At 43.1% G+C, this 24243-nt stretch overlaps 1 protein-coding gene across 2 annotated transcripts in view; it reads left to right on the top strand.

Annotated features, from left to right (window-relative positions):
* Positions 1–24243, top strand: part of SRBD1 (S1 RNA binding domain 1) — a 759215-nt gene that overhangs the window by 222746 nt on the left and 512226 nt on the right. For both annotated transcript variants that reach the window (XM_069234013.1, XM_069234012.1), the window contains exons 10-11: positions 4975–5110; positions 21529–21632. In XM_069234013.1, the coding sequence (XP_069090114.1) occupies positions 4975–5110; positions 21529–21632 (240 nt within the window). The remainder of the gene's footprint in view (positions 1–4974; positions 5111–21528; positions 21633–24243) is intronic.

Raw genomic sequence — 24243 nt, 5'->3', positions numbered from 1 at the left:
GGAGCGACCCTTGCCTAAGGGGTCGCTCACCATCTGTAAAACAACAACAACAACAAAATCCCCGGTGCCTAGTTATCGGCCAAATTAAAATAGGCTGAAATGGCCTAAAATAAATTTGCCCCCCAGGGGAACTACCCTTGCCTAAGGGGTCGCTCCCCTTGCATGAAAATCACAAAGAAAAAAAAACTCCCTGGTGTCTAGTGGTTTCTGCCCCCCTTGGGGGCAGATTGGCCTCATAAAAATGGCCTAAATATAATTTGCCCCCGTAGGGAGCGACCCTTGCCTAAGGGGTCGCTTCCTACCTCTAAAAAAAACAAACAAAAAATGATCCCTGGCCTTTAAAAAAATGCCCCCCCTGGGAGCGACCCTTGCCTAAGGGGTCGCTCCCTTATGCCAATTTCCAAATACAAAATAAATCCCTGGTGTCTAGTGGGCGTTTTAGCAGCCGAATTGCTTGCAATCCGGCTGCTAAAACGCTCAGAGAGACTTCAAAGGGAAGCCTCTCCGGCCTCCTCCACGTGATCGGAAGAGAAATGCTTTGCATTTCTCTTCCGATCGCGCTGGAAGCTGAACTTCCAGCACGATGGGAGGAGGCCTTGTGATTCTCAGACGTCACAGGGGGCGGTGGGGTGGGGTCGGGGGTGGAAGGGGAAGGGATTCCCCTTCCATCCACGACCGGGGGGTGTGGGTGGGGGGCCCATTGAGGGAGCGCTAGTGCTCCCCCCGGTTCCCGGGTGCAGGACGAGGTGATCTCGTCCAAAGCACCCGGGAACCGGTGCCTTGGACGAGATCACCTCGTTCAAGGCACCCAAGCAGTTAAATCCAATTTCACCAATCAGCAGGATTTTGTATATACCATTCTGGCCATACTAAATATGACCTTGTTACTCCTTTCAGATCAGAATCTACCACTCAAACAGTATATGAGGGTAGCCCCAAGGTTAGCCTATGAAAGGAGCAGGCCTCGCAGCAGTGTAAAATGCATTTTGAGTTTTACAGTCCTGGGACATATAAACTACACAGGTATATTTACCTACATAGCACCCTGCCTTATAGGTTATCTAGGGCCTACTTTAGGGGTGACTTATAAGTAGGAAAAGGGGAGTTTCAATTCTTGGCAAGTACATTTAAATGCCAAGTCGAATTGGCAGTGAAACTGCACACACAGGCGTTGCATTGGCAGGCCTGAGGCATGGTTAAGGGGCTACTTAAGCTGGTGGCACAATCAGTGCTGCAGGCTTTCTAGTAGCATTTAATCTACAGGCCGTGGGCACATGTAGTGCACTTTACTGGGTCTTACAAGCAGATTAAATAAGCCAATTGGGTATGAACCAACGTCACCATGTTTTCAGGGTTAGAGCATATGCACTTTAGCACTGGTTATCAGTGGTAAAGTGTACAGAGTCCTAAAACCAGCAAAAACAGTGTCCAAAAAGTGGAGGGAGACAGAGACAGGCAAAACGTTAGGGGTGACCATCCTATGTCTGTCAGGTCTAACACCCCCCTTCTAGCTTATATATCAATATGCCCACCCCCTCATCTACCTGCCTCCATGTTTACTATATCCAGGTCTGACAGGCTGACATTCTCCATTAGTTCTCATATATCTGGTCTTCCCGCCGACTACTGGCGTGACTGTATTCTGAAAAGTGCCCCTCCGTGATCTTTCTCTTAAGGTATTGGATCTCACTGTAGGCTTTTCAAAGTCAGTTTCCTTCTGCCTTTCCTTGTTGGTACTATTTATTTCTGCTACTGCACCCAACAGTTGCTTCGTCAGACCAGTTAGTTGAAGAAACATTGTTTTAAAGGTCCCTATTTCTTCTTTCATCTCACTGACTGACCCAAAGAGATTTTCATGGTGAGGTGGCAATTGGCCCCTAGATGACCTGTGATCGGCCTGCTTCAGTGTGAAATCACAAATATCTGGAATCCCCTCAACCGTTTGCAAAAGCACAAATCGATTACTAAAGTGACAGTGGGTTCCAGGGGAATATCTCCTGGGGAATCCACAGGAAGTAGATCACCTGAAGAGACTGCTACATCAGTTTCACTAGAAGTTAAATCTTTCCATGGGCGTTACTAACTTCTTTCTTTTTTAACATACTAGGTAGTGTTCGCACAGCCAGCTTTGATTTCTTATTTGCTGTTCCCTGAGTCTTGGTTTGTGGGCTTTCGTTGTCAATAATCAATTCAATCTCCTCAATCAGTAGATCGGTTTCATTTAAGGTACAATTATTAGTTTTCTCCACTAGTTTGCTTTGCTTAGAAATTCCCTGGGCGAGTTCTGAGGCTTTGCGTTTCCCCATTGAGCCTCTTTTTAGACACACTTTATCAAAATAAGGCTTGAGGAGGGCTGCAAGCATCTTTCATTTTGAACTCTGCCCTTGGGGATCGGATCCCCGGGGCCTTCTGTGGCTCAGTGAGGGGGGCCCACACCCCTTTCTCCTTATTTAATACATTGGGCTCCTGGAGATGGAGTCCCCGTGGCCAAAAACGGCTAGGGGAGTGGGCCCATGCTTCCCCCCCTTTAAAAAAATGTACCCAGCCTGGGAGATTGAGTCCCTGGGGCCCGTAATGTGCTCGGGGAGGGGGGCCATACTCACTCCCCCTTTCCTATCCCAAAAAAATGTCTGCCACTTTTTTCTTCTATTTTTTACACAGTGCTGTGGTAGTCCAGTGGGATCACGGAACCAATGCTATTGTTTTTTTATTTTGTCAGCAAAAATGTCAATGAATTTTTTTTTTTTTACCCAAGGTTGTGTCCATCTGTGCCTTCCCCCCCCCCCCCCCCCCCTCCCAATGGGGCCGAGGGGTGCAAGGTATCCACACTTTGCCCCTTGTATTACACAGGGGACTAAGGGCTAGATGTAAGAAAGGATTTAGCATTTCTTATCGGACTGAATCACAATTTCGGTCCATTAAGAAATGCTGAATTGCCTTTTTATATGTACCAAGGCAGACGGAGAATCGCAAATTGCGATTTATACCCAGTAGAAATCGAATTTTTTGATTCCCTAAATAGGAAATCGCAAATAGGGATTTCCTATTTGTGATTTCCTACGCACATGTAAAAAGCTTTTCCTAAATGCGAAATGGACATTTAGGAAAAGCTATTGACTCCAAGTCAATGGTAACCATGTGCAATTTTTAAAAATGAACCCATTTGTGCGCTTTACATGTGCATCACTTATTTTTGGGGTGCGCCAAGGGGGCCCGTAAGCCCATAGGCACCCTTGGTATAGCATTTCCTAATTTGCGATTTCCTATTAGGAAATCGCAAATTTGGAAATGCAAAACTATTTGTCCCTTCGGGACTTTTGGCCCATAGGAACGAATGGTGTAGCAGTTCCTAAGTAGCAATTTCTTAATAGTGATTCCTACAATGTAGGAATCGCTATCAGGAAATCTCTATTTTTGTACATTCCGTTTTGCACTTCCTAAATAGCAATGCCTTATGATTCGTAGTTAGGAAATTCAAAATAGACATTTCATACATCTGTTCCTTAGTCTCTGAGTCTGTAATGGCTGGCAGCAACATTGCTCTCATGTTTTTGGCAACCAGTCAGAGTGCTTGCTCCTGCTGGGGCGAATTGGCCCACGGGGAAAAAAACTCTTTGGGCCAATCAGAACACTCTAATAGCTGCTCCTGTGAGACTTTCGCACGAGTCCTTCAGATCCAACTGTCCAGATATACAAATACTTTTTTTGCGCCTTAATGTTTCAAAAACTACTAAACTGATTTACACCAAACCACAAAGAGCACAATCTGCAGACCAAGTTCTAGCTTCCTACCAAATATGGTGCATTTGCCACATAATCCATCATCTGTTGCATAATCTGCAGATTTTAACAGTAAAAAAATAGTTTCTAGCTCAAATAGATCAAAAGTTACTAAAAATGTGGTGCTGTGAGTTCGCATGCCACGGAATCCCTTTTGCAAAGGTTAACTGGTAATCTTTTGGTTGCATTTTTCTGTATTTGGTTGCTAAACTGGTGTTTATAAGGTTAAATCTTTGGCCAGACAGCATTACTTCCCTGCCGCATAATTTGGTGCTCTCCTTTCGCATAGTTCCAGTGGCCTTGGTTATGGCATCGGCTAAAGGAGGCAGGTCAGACAACTCCTCTGTGGTCTCTCATGTGCAGCCTCCTTCCACGGTGAGACACCATGGGAAGTGGAGCCCCAGGCCACTGCTGTTGGCACAGAGATGGCACGGCAACCAGGCAAAGAGCTCTCTGTCGCTGTACTTGCCAGGGCTTCTGTGGTGAGATAGCAACTACTAAATTGTGGGAATTCTTGGCACATTCGGTGTACAATCAACCAGGGTGTAAAGTCTACAACTGGCATAATGTTGGGTATTCTTGACATTTGATAACATTGCCGTAATTACTCTCTGAGGCCTGTAAACTTGGTTTAACATGTATGCATCCACCTATGTGTTTTCCTGTTCATCCTTCCATGTACCCCTTCTCTCACTTATTCAGCATCTGCTCATGCATTCATGCATTAATTAGCTACTCATTCATACGTCCATGGAATCACTCACAGGCTTTTCATGTATTTTCCTCGTTTCGAGACTGGCTTTTCCACTTGAGATGGCTGATTCGTAGAACCTGGGGGCCACCACCTGCCTTTTTGTTTCCTTTTAACATGTATCTTGAAAGCATTTTGTTTCAGTTTCTAATCATATCCATAAGCAAGGTGTGCTGAAAGTTTTGCTCGTGTCTCTTTATCATGTAGGAAAGGTTAGAAGAATGTTTTCAGCTTCATCTTTTTCCAGTACACTTTCACATCATCCCATCTTTTATGTGAGTGACGAGTCACCAGTGATGATGTATATTTTTTAAACAAACAACGAATTACCACCACCACCTACCTATGTTATGATTTCATTTAATAGATTGAAAATCAACATTATTGAGTGTTATTGCGAGCTGTTGACCTGCTACTAACACACTGCGTTTCTTTGTATCCAGATGCCAGCATAACTACATTACTCTCCAATCAAGCCTGACTAAAGTGACATCAAAAGACGGACCTGTTAAAGATGTCGACAAATTCCACTTGTACCACAACTTTACTGCCAATATAAATCGAATACAACATCATCAGGTGATAATTTAAGCCAATTCCCATTTAATAATATTTGTCAGATTTATTTCTTTATTCCAATCCAGCTAATAAGAGAAGATTCACTGAGACACTAAACGGTTATTTTTTTTTTCATGTATTCTTATGTTGGGATGGTATATTAATTATGTGACTTTTCAATGAAGAGTTCTAAGGCATGCTTGCAATTAGTTCCTTGTTCAAAATTTTTAAAAAATAGGGTTACATTGTTACGTGAAGGAATTCTATAATATGTTGGGTTTTTTCCCAAAAATATTTCTACTGTTTTTTTGTGCCACCAGTTTCCCCATTTATCAACCACTTATTGTGTGAGGTTTAAACCTGTGGAATTTTGTGATAAACTTAAAAATCCTGAGCAGTACTTACTAATGTTTAAAAATCATTTAGCAGTATATAGATACAGCCTTATAACATGTAATTTTGCACACAAACCTAAAGTGTTGTTTACTGTACATTTTTTGTTCATTATATTAATCTGAAGTTTGGTCTTACTCAGTGAAAAGGGTGTCAGTATAGTCTTCAATATTTAAAAACGAATGTTAAAATAACGAGTATCAGATAAAAGCTTAGCAGAATCATAGACTGAAAAGAAAACAGTAAGAGTCATGATTAGTTGCCTTAGGGCAGTGGTTCCCAACCTGTGATCCAGGGACCCGTGGTGGGTCCGCAAAGACTCTTCATGGGGTCCAAGACTGCTTAGAAAATTAAATAATATTAACAGATTAATACATTGTTTATAAATAAAGTGGCTAAATGTAGAATTGAAACATTTAAAACGTACTGTAAATTTCAAGGAATTTGAAATTGGAGGCTAAAAAATAAATTAGTATCCTCAGATTGATATGTGGGAACAGTGCAGGTGCATCAGACAGAATATAGTATGGAGGATGTGTGGCTTCAAATAAACTTAGACAAGCTCTGTCCTTCCCATTAACATCAATGTTTGCATTTTTAAATGAATATATGTGCTTGCAAATTATTAAAATATGTTATCATTTGTGGATGTGTTTGATGAATGCTTGTTTATATATTTTTTGCTATTTTTATGCGGTTTGAATTATCGACAGTGTTTAGGCCAGGGTCCGCAGGTTCTATTAATGACTCAGTAGGGGGTCCCCGATTCTAATAATGATTAAGTGGGAGGCCCTGGGTTCCAGTAATGATAAAGTGGGGGTCCACAAAAGTCAAAAGGTTGGGAACCACTGCTTTAGGATCTTAGGGCCATATGTACGAACACATTTTCCCATAGACACAGAATGGATTAAATCCTTTGATACATCTGGCCCTTAATTCCCATATCAGAGCATGATGGTGATGCTGACAGTCATCATATTTAAGGAACTTAATAATCAGTAAGACCTGTTGTCTTTAAAGACATATATATGTCTATGTTTACAGTTAGCTAAACTAGGTTACTTAGTATGATGATCACAAAATGAACTCAAGATTATAGGAATTTTTGGGGCTGATAAAGGTCCTCAAAGTTTTTTACATTTTTACTAGAACTGCTCCATAATTGTGTGTGTGCTTGAATTTTATGGACATTGCTATCCTATAAGATCACAAGTTCTCAGTAATCACATTTTTGTATTTTATTTATTTTTCTATGGGCTCTGTTTCTCCATAAATGTTGCAAAACAGAATGTCACAGAGTACACCACATGTATAATTCTCAGTGGATCCAGGTGTACAACTGTTCGTTCAAAGTACTTGGGCCTAGACTGCTGCAATTTGCCCAAAACACAACTCCACCACCCGAATTGTCCTCAGATTCTCAACTCATATATTGAATATTCATGCGTGACAGAGTGAAACTGCTCCAAAGTAAAAGCTTTGAATGACTTGTTAACAGGGCGACTAGCCATGACTAGTTGGACATATACAAAGGACCAAGGGTTTTCTCTCAGCATGAGTGATGCCTGATAAAGTCTCACACTAATTTTTGTGTGCCAACAAGCAGTGCTAGTTCTCCAAATGTTATAGCCCTTCAGTCGTTGTAACACATACATGACCACTAGGTAAAAAAAATATCATCAGGTTGTTTGTGACTAAGAGTTAAATTCCTCGGGGATTTAGGCATGCCTAATTCCTCAGATCACCCTCCCACAAAGATCAGACAGCTGTGCTTTGTGCTTGCCCTTCAGATCAGGTTTTCAGTTCTGATTCTCTGCCTTACACAGCCCAGCAGCTCCCTCTTCCAGCAGGGCAAACAGTAATGATTCTCGGGTCCCTCAGACTTATTTCCAACCTTGTTAGGAGGGTGGGTGTGGCAGCAATTTCCACATGCCTGAGCAGACCCATTTCCTGCCTAGAACATTAGATCTTCTTCTCAAGTTGAAGCAAATAGAAGTAATTGACTCTTGAAGGACATTTCTTATACAGTGCATGGAGGTCTCACGGGAAGCTATGATAGAACAAAAAAGATGTAAAACTTAGCCGGATCAATCCATCTTACTTTAACCAAATGATGAAAGAGGATATACACTGCAGAGAAGCAACGTAGAAGTCCTGTACAGGGTGCCTCCTGTTTTCAGACACCTTTAAGCACAACAAGTGGAAGGTCACGAAGATGTATAGGAATGTCTATTAAGCAAGGTCTTCTGAGCAGATGTAGGCAGTTGCTGGGCTGCAAGGCTCCCAGCCAAAAGTTACATGCAGGTTGTTACATTCTCAGAGACAACTTAAAGGGAAGCCTCCGTCTTGTGCTGAGCTCATCATGTCCTCACATGGAACACAATGAACCAAGTATATGAACTCTCAAACTTGTATATTCACATCACATAATATGTTACATGTCATAGCCCTTGGCATGCATTTAGAGGAAACTGAAGGTCCCCACTTTTGAGCACCTCTGTGGCTTTTCCACATTGACCTAGGTAGACACTCTCCCAGGGTTGCCTTCTGTTATGTGCCTCTTATTTTAGGGAGGGGACCTTAGCCATGCACTGCTAGAGTGTGGGTATATTTTGGGTGCATCATCTGTTCAGCAGAGCCTTTCATTCTCCTTGGAGAACTTCTCTAGTGGTTATGGTGTAGCAGAGAAGGCAGTAGCATTATAAGGACTTTCATCTTTATATCTGTTAGCATGAACTTTTTCTTGAGTATCTGTCATCCACCCTGCCTTTCTTCAGCTTTCATAGATTCAGTTGCAGATCCCTATTCCCATATGACAACAGACCATATTGGCTTAACATTCTTAGGCTACTTTAATCCCTGAGCTAATGACCTTAACCAATCCAAGTCTATTAATCTTTGATTTCCTGTAGTTTGGAATGCCTTCAAAAGGGATCATCCCATTTATAAGGTCTTAATGCTGACCTTGTATTCAGAAGAGACAACCCCATCCAGGTTGACCTGGCAGTCTTTATGACACAGACTGGTATTCATGGTGTTTCTGTATCTTATCTATTCTCAACTGCCCCTAGGTCCTTTCATACCGGAGATCCCTGGATCATGCTGAAAATGTTGCTATCTAAAATCACAGAATAAGTTTCAGATTTGAAGACATGTGGACCTCTGTGACTAGTGGAGTAAACTGAGCTGCCCCACTCCATGGGCCTGTTGGATTGCTAGTTTAGATTATGCATTGTGAATGCTGTTAACCTGTCTTGTTAATGCTCTGCCTTCATTAGGTACAGAAAACTGTAGTGCATCAGTCATACAGAAAATAAATGGGATATTGTACAAGTCACATTCTTGAAACTGGAGCTTCCAAAAGCATTATTAAAAAATATAATTTTTTTAATGACCTCTTCGCTTGCTATACCAAGCTCTGTCAAATGTAATTCACTGTCGTTCCAAGATAAATTAGCTAACCTTTATCACAATATCTCATTACAACATTTAAAAAAAGATTTTTACTGATTCATATATTTATACCCCCTCATAAAACTCTACACTGGATTAATTTAACTTCTCCATTATTCTCACTGCCCTAGTATCCTCCGCATAGCAGTACTGTTTGACATCAACCTATTAGGAAAAGTCAGTTTCCTTAACAAAAATGAGAGAAAACAGCAACTGTTCCACTGCAGATGTGCACATATTATTTGGATAGTTTCAATTAGGTTTCTGTGCATCAAAAGGAAATAAGACTCCTCTTCTTGGTGAATTGATTAGTTTTGAACAAGATTAAGTACCATGTTGGCTGGAGTAGACCTTTAGTGTTGGACACCCTGGATTGTGATGTTCTGGATTGTGATGTTCTGGATTTCTTTGTGCAGGTGGCAGTCATATATATACATATATATATATGTCATTTTGGGGCCATTTTCCATCATTTCTGATGAAATGATGCCAGATGATGCATCTTCTGACTTGTTACCTGTCACACCTGGAGTCCCGAAGGGCTTGTGCTTATTGTCTCCACTGTTTAAAAATTGGTCTCAGTACGAACTGTTTAGAGCACACTGGGTGTGCCTGCACAACTCACACAAATAATTTTGGATTATGTGAAGATGTGTTTATTCAATCAATCAAGCAATCTGTGCTTGTAAAGCCCAGTTTATCACTTGTCAGGTTATCAAAGTGCTGGGTATCTGGGCTTAGTCGAGGAGCCAGGTCTCGAGTCTCTTCTTTAAGTCTGTCAGTGAGGGTGATGTTCTGAGGTGAAGGGGAACGGCGTTCCAGGATTTGGCAGCGAGGAGGGAGAAGGAGCACCCTCTGCTGTGGCTTCACTGGTTGTGCAGTGTCTCTGCAAGGGCAAGGGAGGTGAAGCAAAGGTTTCTAGATGGTTGGTGGAAGTTCAGGTGGTGGTTCATGTTTTCTGGCCCTTGGTCGTGGAGGGCTTGGTAGGAGTGTATCAGTTACTTGAATTGGCATCTTTTCTGGACAGGGAGACAGTGGAGGTTTCTCAGGTGTTGGATGACGTGGGTCTTTTTGGGCAGGTTGAGGATCAATCTAGCCACTGGGTTCTGTATTGTCTGAAGTCTTCTCGTGAGTTTAGTGGTAGTTCAGTGTGTTGCCGAAGTCCAGCTGGCTGGTAATTAAGACTTGCATGACTGTTTTTCTCATGCTAATGGGGAGCCATTTGAGATTCTTCAGAGCAGGTGGAGAGTGTGGAAGCAGGCGGACAAGACTATGTTGATCTGTGTTTCATGGTGGGTTTGCTGTCCAGGATGATGCTGAGGTTGTGGGCATGGTCTTTTGGTGTGGGAGTGGGTCTGGGGCGTGGTTTCCAAAGATCAGCACTTCATATTGTCAGTGTTGAGCTTCAGTTTTCCTTCATCCAGTCAGCAACATTCTTCATGCAGTTATGGAAGTTGATATTAGTGGTCTTAGAGCGAGAGGATGAGCTTGGTATCATCAGCGTAGGATATGATGTTGAGATCGTAGGTTCTGGCGATGTTGGCTAGAGGCGTCTTGTAGATATTGATGAAGGTGGGGCTGAGGGATGATCCATGAGGTACACCGCAGATGGTGCTCTTGGGTTCCGAAGTGAAGGAGGGAGGCGGATTCTCTGGGTTCATCCTCTGAGGGATGATGCTATCCACTTGAGTGCATCTCCCCTGATCCCAATCAGGTGCAGTGTCTTGATGAGTGTGTGGTGGGATACGGTGTTGAAAGTTAGGCCACTGATTCTCCCCTGTCGAGCAGGTTGCCGATGTCATCAGTAGCGGCGATCAGTGCAGTCTTGGTGCTGTGGTTTGCGCAGAAACTGAATTGGGAGGTGTCTAGCAGGTTGTTTTTTTCCAGGTGTTCGGTAATCTGCTCGTTGATGGCTTTCTCCAGGACTTTGGTCAAGAAAGGGAGCAGTGAGATGGGGCAGTAGTTCTGGAGTTTGCTCAAGTCGTGGAGGATTTTTTGAGGAGAGGTCTGACTTCTGCTTGTTTCCATGCATTATGGAAAGGTGGCTGTGTCAATCGATGCGTTGAGGATGGTGGTGAGTTGGTAGCTGATCTTGTTGCTTCCTAACTCGAAGAGGCAGTGAGGCAAAGGTCCGTGGGTGCACCTGAGTAAATGGACTTTATGATGGCTGTGGTGTTCGGTGTGGTGAGCTGTTCCCATATGGTGAGTTGCTCAGCGGGGAAGCTTCCTTTGGGGTGAGGAGCCTGAGGAGGTCAATGGGCTGTAACTCGAAGTTCCTGGGTATGGTGGATATCTTGTTGTGGAAGTGATTTGCTATAGTGTTGCAGAGTTCCTGTGAAGGGGGGATAGTGTTCTTGGTGGCTGTTGGGCAGGAGAACTTATTGATGATGCAGAAGAGTTTCTTTGTGTGTTTGGAACCTGCCTTAGTATGGTTTGCAAGGGCGTCCTTTTTCACATCATTAAGTCGTTGGTGGTATTCATTCAGGGCTGACTTGAATGTGGCTCTGTCTGTAGCATCTTTGTTGGTGCCCTATCTTCTCTCAAGTTGTTTGTAGTTGTGTCTCACGGTACTGAGTTCTGGTGTGTACCAGCTGGCATGTTTGGTGGATCTTTGGATTCTGGATGTTTCAGTGGGGGTGACTGTCAGAGGTGTTGCTGATCCAGGTGTTGAAGTTGTGAACTGTTTGTTCCAGGATGGCTGTGGCGTCGGGCTGGGTGGTGTTGAGGGTGTTAATCCATTGGGTCTGTCTTCCTGTCCTCCACCTATGGAAGGAGGTGTTATGGAGGTTGGGGTGGGGAGTTTGGCGGTGCTGCGCCTGCGATGGTGAAGTGGATAATGGAGTGGTCGGTGTAAAGGGGTTCTGTGGCATGGCTCTATTTGAATCTGTTACTGGATATGAAGATAGGGTCCAGTGTGTGTCCTGCTCTGTGTGTGTGGTCCGTGACCAGCTGGGTGAGGCCGATGTTGTTCATTCATTCCAGGAGGTTGGCGGAATTAGTGTCTATTGAGTTGTCCAGGTGGAAGTTGAGGTCCCTAAGGAAGATGTAGTGCTAGGACTAAATGGCAAGTGGGGCGATAAAGACTGTGATGGTGTTGCTGAGGCCGATGCGTGGTCCTGGAGGTCTATAAGCGAGGGTGCCTTTGATGGATGTTATGTTGTCAGTGTAGAATTGGAAATTGAGGTGTTCCGGTGTGGTGTCATTTTTGGTGGTGGTGTAGCAGATTGGTTCTCTGTGGATGATAATGATGCCTCCTTGTTTGTTTCTGTGGTGCTGGTGTGTCATCTTGTTGCTGTTAGGCGTTGCTGTGATGATTTCAAGTGGAGGAGGGGGTGTGCCAAGTCTCTGTGATGAAGGTTACGTTAGAGGCGAGGGTGGAGATGGTGTCCCAGACTTCAATGGCGTTTGCAGAGAGAATCTGGTGTTGATCAGGAGGCATCAGAGAAGTTCTGGGGTGGTCTCAGTTGGCAGAGTGAGAGTGTTGTGGTCCTATGTTGCAGGTAAAGCAGCAGCTGTGAGCGGTCCTCCTGTGGAATGAGGACATGCAAGGCCACCGTTGTTTCAGTGTCCAGCATTCGTAGCTCGGAGATCTGCAGTGGAGTAGCAATGGGTGCACGGAGGGCCAGTGTTCTTGGTGCTGTGCACAGATGGGTACAGATGGGCTTGCCTTTTGCTCGCCTTCAGCAGGCTGGTGGCATGCCCGTGCTGTGTCTTCCATCTGCTAGGTTCTGGGAGGTGTGCTGGGGACACAGAAGGCGAAAACCTAGTGGCGGGACACGGGAAAAGCTGCGCTTAGCAGGCACAGGACAGGCTGAGATGTAGACTAGGCATAAAGCCTACAAGACCTAAGAAAATAAGAAATAAAGTAATTTAAAGCTGGCTGACAAGGCTGGGGCACACGTAGGAAGGAGGCAGCTGACAAGCAGCAAAGGGAGCTGTTGAGGACCTGCTCTTTGGGCATTGTCACCAATACACAAAAAATTATGTGTACGTGCCCTTATTGGCAGAGGTAAGGCTAAGATCACATTAAAAATGTTAACCCTGACCCATAGATATATATTTATGACAGTCATGCTGCATCGTAGACAGAATATCATCCTATATAAACCTAAGTAAAATCTATTGTTAAATTCTTCCTGAAAGTTCCACACTGTAAACACTTGGCAAGCTTGGCAAGAGATTTTTCTGCTAGTGCTAAAATGATTTTGAAGAGTTTTTTGCAAAAATAATCTCACGGTTCTTTAAAAGGCAACTGAGGACCTTGTTGTTTTAGTTTGTTCATTTTCTTGTCCTTCATAATGTTTATGTTTGGTGCTTGGATGCCATTTACAAGCTCCTAGAGATCAGTAATGGCAGAAGAATTTGAACATACTGGTTTCCTCCAGTAACTGTTCTTTCGGATGGATTCTTAGAACTGTTGATTCTTCCCTTTTTGAATTTCCCCATATGCCATCCTGGATCTGGCAATTGCTCCCATGTGCCGATAGTGGCACCACTGGACTTTCCGTGACCTCACCCTGCCTCCAGTAGTGAAGATCTAATGCTGCATGCTGACATCAGTACCTTTTTTCCTGTTCTGTTCTATGCAGATCTGGAGTTCTGCTTCAAGCTATGCCTGCATGGAGCAGTTGTCGTCCACAGACTCTCATGGTGTCTGTCTTTGGTGCCTTGGATCCAAGCATGATTCAAAGTCATGCAGCAAATGCTCCCTGATGTATCCAGAGGCCATCATGGTGTGGAAAGTGAAACTTCACATTGCTTCTGCAGCTTGGAAAGGCCTTCAATAAGTCAATGCTTCGGCTCTTCAACACTATTCTGGGTACCCCGGGAGCACTTCCAGAAACCACTGGGGCCCCAGCCTGACTTCTACCAGCAGGGCTTTCCCTTGCATGGACGGACCCCTTAAGGCCTCCACTGGCAGCTTCAGGCCCTGCCTCTGCTCCCTTGCATGAGGCCATGTCTGTCTGGAACCAGCCACTGAAGGTCCCTGCTTCAGAGACACAGAAACGCGATCCAACCCTGATGCCAACTTGGGATCTGGTGCAGAGTCTGGCTAGATTACAGCCATTGCCTCACTGTGAGATCAGTAAGACATAAACAGTGGTTTTGGAGGGTTCTCTGGCAGTGCCTCTGTCTTTGCACCAGCACTTTTAGCACCTAGAGACCTTATTTGGCTCTGATTCATTTGTATTGGAAGTTCCCACTTGTGTCAGGAACATTAACACATTGTGTCTCGTCCGCTGTGATTCCCAAAGTGGGTACGTTACTTAGGCCAATCAAGATAGATGGGGCACGATGGCTATTGAGTCTAAGTGATGAAATTGCATCTGTTTCCTGAACAGTATGCCTTCTCAGTGTGTATAAATTGATGAGGTTCTCCCGACTTAACCTCACTATCAAAGTTAGCAACAATAGCATTCTATGCCTCCAACCAGTAAGAAGAAAGTTATGAATAAAAAGACTTGCACACTTTCACAGTCATAGATGGTGACCAACTCAAGGTGGGTTTTTGAAACTCCGTGGAACACAAATGTCAATTAGTTGGTGTCAGCCATCTTTGAATCTTTACTATAGTAAGATGCTTACCATGGAGAGCTTTGCTTCTCATCTGGTCACATTTTCAATGGTCATTGTTGGGTCAGTGTTTCCAGTGGTTTGGAGTATCCTCACATTCTGCAGCTTTCATCTATGAAATCACCAGCCTGAATCTAAAAGGACATAGACTTTCCTACAAGTGCAATGTTGTGATTCTGAGTACTGTTTTGCTGAACAATTTCTATTGAGTTGAACATGTGTTTTGTGATGCTAACAAACCGTTCTCCTGAATCACTGTGATCCAAGATCTTTGGATGTGTCTTAACAACTATATGGCGGTAACTGTTCAGTATCCTTTTTATTTATCAGATAGAATATGAGTTCTACGCTTGTATACATATTACACTGCTGCAATAGTTAGTGCTAAACCTGTGTTAACTATAGTGTTGAATGTTATAGAGTCACTTAATTTAAAGCACATATACATGCAGAGTGTTTACCCTACTTCAAAAGTACTTCGTAATGCAATAGTCTTTAAATTGTTAATCCAGTAAGATTTCTGAGTTAACGTTTTGGGAATTACCATTTTGTTATCTATTCATAATGTTAAGAATTTGCTGTTAGAAGTATCCATCAGAAGTTCAAGATTCTTCACCTTCTGTAACACTCTTTCTGGTGAATACTCTAACTGTAGATTTTTCACTTCCCTTCTTCATCATCAGTCAATCATTTATAGAGCACAGCAAATTACCTGTGGGGGTCTTAAGGCCCTGGAGCTGTATGCTGCTAGGTGGAGGTAAGATCGTTGGAACATCCAGGTCTTTAGTTCTCTTCTGAATCGCTGGAGGGACAGTGCAGTCCTGAGATGCAGGGGGAGGTTGTTCCAACCCATGGCAGCCAGTTGCAAGAAGGAGCATCCTCCACTGTTGGCTCGACGGATCCGTGGGGTGTCTGTGAGGAAGAAGGAAGCTGCTCGGAGGTGTCTGGTCAGTTGTAGGAAGGTCAGGCGTTTGTTGATGTATGCTGGTCCTTCGTTGTGCAGGGCCTTGTAGAAGGTGTGGGTCAGCATCCTGAACTGGCATCTCTTCTGAATAGAGAGCCTGTGTAGTTTCTTGAGATGGGGTGTGATGTGGGTCCTTCTGGGAAGGTCGAGTATGAATCTTGCCCCTGAGTTCTGTATTGTCAGTAGTCTCTTCAGGAGGCTTGCAGTGATTCCTACGTTGAGCGTGTTTTCATAATCCAGTCTGCTGGTGATGAGGGCCTGCGTGATGGTCCTTCTGGTGTTTGCTGGAAGCCACCTGAAGATCTTGCGGAGCATGCAAAGGGTGTGGAAGCAGGCAGATAAGACTGCCTCAACTTGTTTCTTAATGAATAGCTTGCTATCTAGGATGATGTTGAGGTTGCAGGTGTGGTCTGTTGGGGTAGGGGGAAAGTTTGGTGTGTGCCGAGCTCTGTGGGCCACAATGTGCCAGTCCATGGCGAGGTGTTGTTCCCCAAGATGAGGACTTCTGTTGTTTCTGTGTTGAATGTGAGACAGCTGTCCTTCATCCAGTCCGCTACTTTTATCATGCATCTGTGGAAGTTAGCTTTTGTGGTGGAGCATGAGCTGTGTATCTTTGGCCTAAGAAATTATGTTCAGTCCATGAGATCCGACGGCGACGGCCAGGGGGGTCATGTGGGTGTTGAGGGTAGCGCTGAGGGACGATCCTTGGGGGGGGACTCCACAGATGATCTTCTTGCGCTTTGAGGTGTGCGGTGGCAGATAGATCCTTTGAGTTCTGCCGGTGAGGTGCGAGGCAAACCTTTAGAGGGTGTTTCCTTGAACCCTGATGTGGTGGAGTCTGTTGATGAGGATTTGGTGAGAGCCAGTGTCAAACATGGTCGACAGGTCCAGGAAAATGAGAACAGCTGTATCCCAAGATCCAGGAGGATGACATCTGTGGCTGCAAGCAGTGCTGCGGTTAGCTCGAAATCCGGACTGGGAAGGGTCCGGGAGTTTGTGGTCTTCTAGGTGTTGGGTGAATTGCTGGTTGATCGCTTTCTCTAGGACTTTGGCTGGATAGAATAGCACAGAGACGGGCCGGTATTTCTTCAATTTGGCTGGGTTGGTGAATGTTTTTTTCATAAGGGCCCTCACTTGAGCATGTTTCCAGTCCTCCAGGAAGGAGGCCGCAGTTATGGAGGTATTCAGGACCTTCCTGAGCTCATTGCTAATTGTCTTGCTTCCAAGGTTGAAGACATGGTGGGGGCAAGGACCTGTGGGTGCTCCTGATTACATGGACTTCATGACGGAGATAGTGTCTTGCTTGGTGAGGAGTTCCCAGTGGGTGAGAAGGTGTTTAGGGTTTGTGTTTGTGAGCTTGTTGATGCTGTCTGTGGCGGAGGGTTGGCTTTCAAAGTTTTTGCAGATGGCTGAGATCTTGTTGTGAAACAAGTCTGCAAAGTTGTTGCACAGTTCGTGGGAGGGAGTGAAGCCATTCTCGGTGGCTGCAGGATTGGTGAACTCCTTCATGATGGCAAAGAGTTTTTTACTGTGGTTTACGCTGGCTTTGATGCGTGCATTCTTCTTGGTTTCTTTCAGGAGGTGTTGGTACCAGTTGAGAGCGGTCCTGAAGGTGGTTTGGTCTTCTGTCTTTTTGCTGATGAGCCAGTTCCTTTCAAGTTGTCAGCAGTTAGATTTTGTAGAGTGCAGTTCCTCGGTGAACCAGCTTGCTCTTTTGCTTTGTTCTTTGGCCTTGGCTGTCTTGGCAGGAACGATGGCATCAGCGCATTCTGTGATCCTCTGGGAGAAGCTCTTTGTTGCTTCTTCAGCATTGTGTAGAGGCTGGGAGCAGAGAGTGTCGTTCCACTGGTCTTCAGGTACCTTTTCCAGTTTCTTTGCGTGGATCTGGGAGGCACAGTGCCTGGGTAGATGGGACCTGAGATGGTGAAGTGTACGCTGTGGCGGTCAACCAGGTGAGTGGTGTAGTGTGAATGTACCTGACTCTGTTGCTGGAGGGGAAGATGAGGTCGAGTGTTTGTCGTGCGATGTTGGTAGGGCCAGTGACGAGCTGCCTGAGGCCAACATTGCTCAAGCCTTCCTCGAGGTCGATGTAGTTGGTGTCCCTGGGTTCATTGAGGTGGAAGTTGAATTCCCCTAGAAATATGTAGTGCTCGGAGTTGATTGCTTGCAAAGCGATGAGTTCTGGGATGGTTTTGCAGAAGCTGGGGTGTGGTCCTGGTGGTCTGTAGGCAAGGGGGCCTCTGATCGTGCCTTTTCTGTCTGTGTGGAGTTGGAGGTTGAGATGTTCCATTACTGGTAGGGGATATCATGTTACGGATGGTGTTCCTGTAGATAATGGTGATTCCACCTCTGTGCTTATTGGTTTGGTCCCAGTGTGTTATCTCATAACCTTTGGGGATGGTGGTGGCGATGTGTGGTGTGGAAGCAGGGTTAAGCTAGATTTCTGTGAAGAAGATGACCTCGGGAGTGAGGGAGAAGATTGTGTCCCAGACCTCAGTGGTGTGTTTAACTAGTGAACTTGCGTTGAACTGTGTCGTGGTGTTCTTGGTTCATGTGCTGGGTGCGGCCACATTTGCGGTGTTGCTGGTGTCTTTGGTTGCTTTAGTGCTGAAGGTGAGGCGGCCGTGTCAGCAGGAAAACAATACTCTGGTGGTATGCAGCAGCAATGGTTGTTGGTGCGTCCAGGATCCAGGGCTCGGAGGTCAGCGGCAGTGTATCTTCACGGGATGGAAGAAATAGTGGTCCTGGCGCTGGGCACGGGCGCATGCAGGCTTGTCTTGTCTTGTCTTCATCGTTCTTTGGTTCTAGGTTTAAATAAGGTCTCATTTTATATTATGTCCACTGAATACTTTGTGGTTAACTGACATCAGTGTACAGCGGTGACTCCTATGTACGAGTCAATCTCATCACGTCCATAAGCGGGCCGAGGTTCCTTTGAAGTCAGATGGAACCGTCTGTCAGCATGCAGGAGAAAATCCTCAAAAGTTTCCAGATACATTCTGCCACTTGAGGGCATTCAAAAGATGAAGCCTCTGTGGTTAGATGGATTAGCCACAGAAAAAGAATTACTGAAGAGAAATAATTTGTCTACCACCTAGACCCGTTCACCTATAACCCCCCAAAGATTAATTGTGATAGACAAATATTCCGCCTTTGGCAACCTGCAAATACCCATCATTAACTTCTACGTATAGTCAGACCATGTTCCTACCAGGAATAATGAGACCACTGTTTATGTCACCGCTGTTTTGTAATTATTCATTTGTTGTTTCACATGTCGCTTAATTTTGGTAGGAATCCCATTTACTAATGGAGAGCTCAACTTCTGCATATTTATCAATGGTTCCTTAGTTTTTAATATATAGTTTTCTTCTCTGCTGTCTAGCATTTTCTTTTAATTTTGTGTCCAGTGGATTTAATTTTCTTCTGCTGCCTTTAGTATATTTTAGTTGGAGTCGTTTGTCAGATGCTGCCCTCTCACTTTATTTGCCTGCTCAGAAATTTATTTTTATATATTATTAGAGACCATAATCTTGAAACGAATAAATTCATCACATTATATTTCATTTTTTGCAAAAAAAATGCTTCTTCAGGCCTGTAATGTCCTGTAAAAGACAGATTGATGGGCATCAGAAAATCCTATGTGTATTGTTTTGAACAGTGCAAGAATGCTAAACACAAACACTTTCTTTATAGTGCGATATGACATGAATCAACACTGTAAAACAGTCATTTGCCCTTAAATGTCATTTAAATTCCAGTTTGTAGAGATGGTAACTGAAAGATTTATTAAAGACTAGACCAGGTGAATCGGAGCGACTTTGATTTGTTCAAATGTCTTTTTAGAATTCGAGTATGAAATGTAGTAAACCATTTGTTTTGTCAGCCACTGTACCCAGTGCTATAATATTTCACTTACGATTTTTATTATCGGTCTTGTTATTCCGTGATATGTCAGTCCTAGTATGTCACTCGCTCAAGGAAGCTGAGGAATATACATTGGTACTGTATCCTGCAGTCATTTTAAGCCATTGTATTTAACATATGTGACATGTCTGACTTAGCTAGTGATTGAATTAAAGTCTGTGATTGGCACAGGATGCTCTGTTGTGACAGTGCTTAGGGCATTTAAAATGCAGGAAGCAACATGTGCGGCGCTAAAGCTTGAGCAGGTTATAACAGCTATTTTTTTTGTATATTCCAGGAAAAGTTTTAATATTTCAAGGAAACTTTTGTGTGTATCTGTTATTGTATGTTTGCTGACATGCTGGAAACCTTTAGGTTTTAATAGTTATCCACTACACCTCTAGGCACGGTGATCCAGTACCATTGTCCGTTTGATCTCTACGAAATCCATAATAGAATAACAGTCATTGCTATTAGAATGCGCCAAGGCTTAAGTCATTTGTGTCATGCCCTTTACTCTTTTTGTTTGATAATTTTCCTGGCTATATGCATCAGTGTCGGTAACCCACTGAAATGAATAAAAATCACTAACAAACTCTTCCCAAATGGGTTTAGCCCTCAGCTAGCAGAGGCAAGTGGCAAAAGATTTTTAGTAAAGGTGTTAAAGCAGAATTGTGGCACGAATGCTACATTTGACTTTTAAATGTATTTAAAGGCCTGTTGCAAATTTGTTTGGAATATGAGAGATTACCAAACACTAGGTTTTTGTCCTTAGCACTGCTCAAGAATGTATTCCAGATTCTGAATTAACTGAAAAAGTCGCAAGCAAACCAATTTAATATTGATCTCTGATGGCACCGATTCCTAAAATCCTTTTGCGCAGCACAATTAAAATATAAATTGCCTGAAAAACATCTCTCTTGAAACTCACTCAGACTCGATTTTTCATTGTAGGGATGTTAGTGGGTTTGTTCGGCCACATGTATGTAATTTTCCCATTGTCCTAATTGACAGTGCACAGGGAAGTTATTCTCCGGTGGAAGTAGATCATACTAATATGGTGAACACATATAAAGTCATTGTGTTGTGGGTGTTTGCCAATATTGTATGTGTGGTGTTGAAAGTATATGTAAGTGTATGGAAGAGTGTTCCTTTTGTGTTTTTTTTTTTTAAAGAGTTAAATGTCTTCTTTATTCTAAATCTATTCCTGTGGCTTGTCCACAGTGAGTACTTAAGGACCCTCCTCTCTCAGTATTCGACAGCTGAGTCATACTGCTTGAGGACTAGTCCACTTTTGTTCGTCAGTTCACTTTAGCTAGTGCTTAGGTTATCCTATCAGTTTTTAACTGGTAAATATGGTAAACATTCTTCGTTTTGCTTTAAAGTCGCTTGGGAGGTCCCAGATGCATCTGCTCTGCTTTCAGTATTGTTGTTTAGCATCTGATCCCATTCACTAAATTCATTGACTCCTTTGGTGTCAACCTATTCAACAATATTCAACAAAATGTTTGACTACCGTTTGGTCATCGACAGTTATCTGACACAAAAGTAATCCCAACCATATATGAAAGTTAGAAAACTTAGTAGTCCTAGCCGATTGTGTTGTCAGGACATTTGTACTCTATCTGGGACGTTGTCCTTAGCCATTTCGACTAGTTAAAAACTTCAGGTGCACATTAATTCTGTCTTAGTGCTGGAATTGTAAGTCATTGAAGTGATTATGCTTGTTTTACTTTACCTCTGTTTTTCTAAGAACATCAGTCTGCTGCTGTTTGCTACACAAGATGCTTTTGTTATTCATGCACACTTTGCTTAAGTCTGTATCTTGCTATCTCATCACTGTTACAGTTTTGTTGAAATTCGGCATATCCCTGGGTAGATAAATATGCAAATATGATTTCTGCAAAACGCAATTATATTCTAATGAAAAACGAACCTCTTATTGGGTGTTGACATATAGTTGGGTCAAATATAAAGGATCAGTGTAAATTTAGGTTTTTATGTTCCAGGTTAAGGTGCTTCTGTTAATAACCACCACCAGGAGTTGTTGCAAAATGTCATGTAAGAGTTCATAGAAATGCTCACTAACTAGCTTTATCTTTTGGTATTTTGTGTGTCATCTGTCTGTATCATTTATTTTTGCACTCAGATTCTGGCCATTAACCGTGGGGAAAATCTGAAGATCCTGACAGTAAAGGTCAACATCCCTGACAGGGTGAAGGATGAGTTCTGTAGGTGGTGTGTCAATGAAAGGTCTGTTAATGCTCTAAGAAATATCATTTTATTTATAAATTCGCCAGAAAAACATAATAGTTGTGCAGTTTTATTAAGAAATTGTAGGGTGAATGTAACAGTGACCAAACCATATGAAATTATATGCATCATAACTGCTATTTGTGTATAGTGTTTTATACCGAAAATTGGGGGTTGTGTGTTTCATGTTGTCATAGATGAGACTTGAATACATTCTGAAGTACTATTCTAATCTATAATTATGTTGTGTAGCTCTTGATAACCGTATGATATATTGTATATTCAAATATTGTGCCACTTGATCTGTGTATGCATACTGAACGAAAAATGACAAAGCCAGTAGGTGTGATTTATAAGTAAAAATCCTTCAGTGATTGTCAAGTTTCTGTGTCCGGGTTTATTGCTAGGTGAGTGCGTTATTGAGTCAGTGGTTGGAAGAATGAATGTGCGAGGGATTGAGTTCATGGACCTATCCACCAAGCACTCACTCATTTACCCATCCAGTCCACATTTATCCATCCCTGCACATACAGCCTTTCATCCATGAACTCCCTCACCCAAACACCCATTCACACTTACATTTTTCCGTTCATGTACTCATTTATTTAACATTCACCCATTGAATACTTCTCATTCACCCACTCTCAGAAGCACAAATTTGCTAATCCCTGCAAAAAAACATTTCAGTTTTGCCTTTTGTAGTCCTTGTTCTTTTTGGCACAATAGAAACTTAGGGCAGCTTTTTTTTCTCAGTGCAACAGCTGCTGAAGATCAGGTTAATATCAGGAGGGAATACCACTAAGTGTTCTCTGTTAATCATTAGATTCTCTAATAAAGTTCTGCTTCCCACATTTTAAAGCAAGATGCTATTATGTTAAAATTGTTACATTTAATATATTTACACTTGTTTGTCTTACATCTTATAGTGTACTGTGCAGTCAAACCTTCCACTATATTGAAACTCTGCAGGTGCTATAATGATGTTACATTTCTCATTTTCCACACCAGTGTGCTGTGATATAGTTCTGTGAAGAAATTATGCTATTTTCCATTTTTGTTCAATCATCTTCTGCTTGTTGCCAGGAAATGCAAAGATTGATATCTATGTAGAACTGGAAAATTGGGTTATCTTGTTTATTTTCCTTTGTGAGCTGCTCCCCTGGTGAGATATGGACATATGACTTTCACAAGGAAGAAAACAAGCAGACACCATTACCATGTTCTGTGTAGGCATCCTGGTTGGCAGATGCAGTCTTGCCCAAGACCAGTGGCTGATGGCGATAGCAGGAAGCACTCAGCTGCCGCAGCCCATTGGGGAGAATCACCTAGTAGAATCTTCACCTGCACCGCTGATGACCCTTATTGGGTGTAAGGCAAAGGTGTTGTGTGGCTCAGCCCTCCTACTATTGTCATATGCATGTATTTTGTAAAACATGACTTTTCCAGTTTTAAAGGCATTCTTAAATTGTTAATATTAGATTTGCACATGGAATGCTAACTCAGCTCTTGCATTGTTCTATGTTTCTACTAATAGCTGTATTTTATAGGGATGGCTGATAGTCCAAGATTTATTGAACCTTTCAATGACCCTTGACACCAGCAAGATATAGGTTAGCTTAACAACAATCTTAGTTCTCATCCTTCCTGTCTATCGACAGAAAACTGTCCCACACACACATTTTTACTTCCTGAGGTCAGTCTTGTGACCTTCCCATGAGTTCTTGTACTGTACTTGGTTATGGGTGGAGGGGAGCCCTACCCAAGCAACCACCACAATCCTTTTCAGGGTGACCCACAAAAGTCACTAAATTAACCCCAGCTTAACCCTTAGGTAACTTGCCACAACAGTAGTCAGGCTTACCTTAGAGGCAATGGGTTAAGTATTTTTTGCATTAAACAAACAATAATCAAGTGAAAACACAACACAAGAAAAATCTCAAGCAATTTAGAAAAATAGTCAGTTTTAATGAATTAAAGGACACTAAAATGTATTAAATCTAATCAATGGAACCGGAGTAATGAATTTTTAAAGTATGAGTGCCAGATAGCTCCTAAAAGATCAAAGTGAAAAGTACTTGTATTTGGTCGTGCAAGACTGAGTCAAGATGCGAAGTTAGGGGCGACCACAATGTCACATGGGTCAAATAACCAAGCTGGATTGGGCCAGATCTCAGCTACCTTTCGACTTTGAAGACATTTTGAAAAATAGTTCCTGAGAAGGTAGGGTTCAGTGGGGCAAGGCAGCAGACCTGTCTGGCAGGATGCGTCATTGTCAGGGAGCTGCTAGACATAGTCGCAGTGAAGATTTTTATTTTTTAACTTTTATCAGTTTTTTGGAAGTTGAAAATCTCCACAGGGATGCAGCTGCAGGCTGTAGCTGACAAGGGCTCCACAAGGCCAGATACCTTCGCTGAGAGATTCTGCTGAAGAGGGTTTGGTACTGCGGACAATAATGTAGCATGAGCTACCATAAAGTCAGGCCCACCTGCGATGCTCTTTGGGCAGATCAGCAGGCAGGTATGTCCTGGTCTTATGCTAGTTCCCAGGGCTCTGTTAGGCAGAAAATCTTCTTAATCACAAGTTTTAAGGTTAGGCAGGAGCAGCACCTCTA

Source organism: Pleurodeles waltl, chromosome 5 (assembly GCF_031143425.1).
Source record: "Pleurodeles waltl isolate 20211129_DDA chromosome 5, aPleWal1.hap1.20221129, whole genome shotgun sequence".
NCBI classification, from domain to species: domain Eukaryota; kingdom Metazoa; phylum Chordata; class Amphibia; order Caudata; family Salamandridae; genus Pleurodeles; species Pleurodeles waltl.
This window is presented reverse-complemented; position numbering and strand designations above follow the sequence as displayed.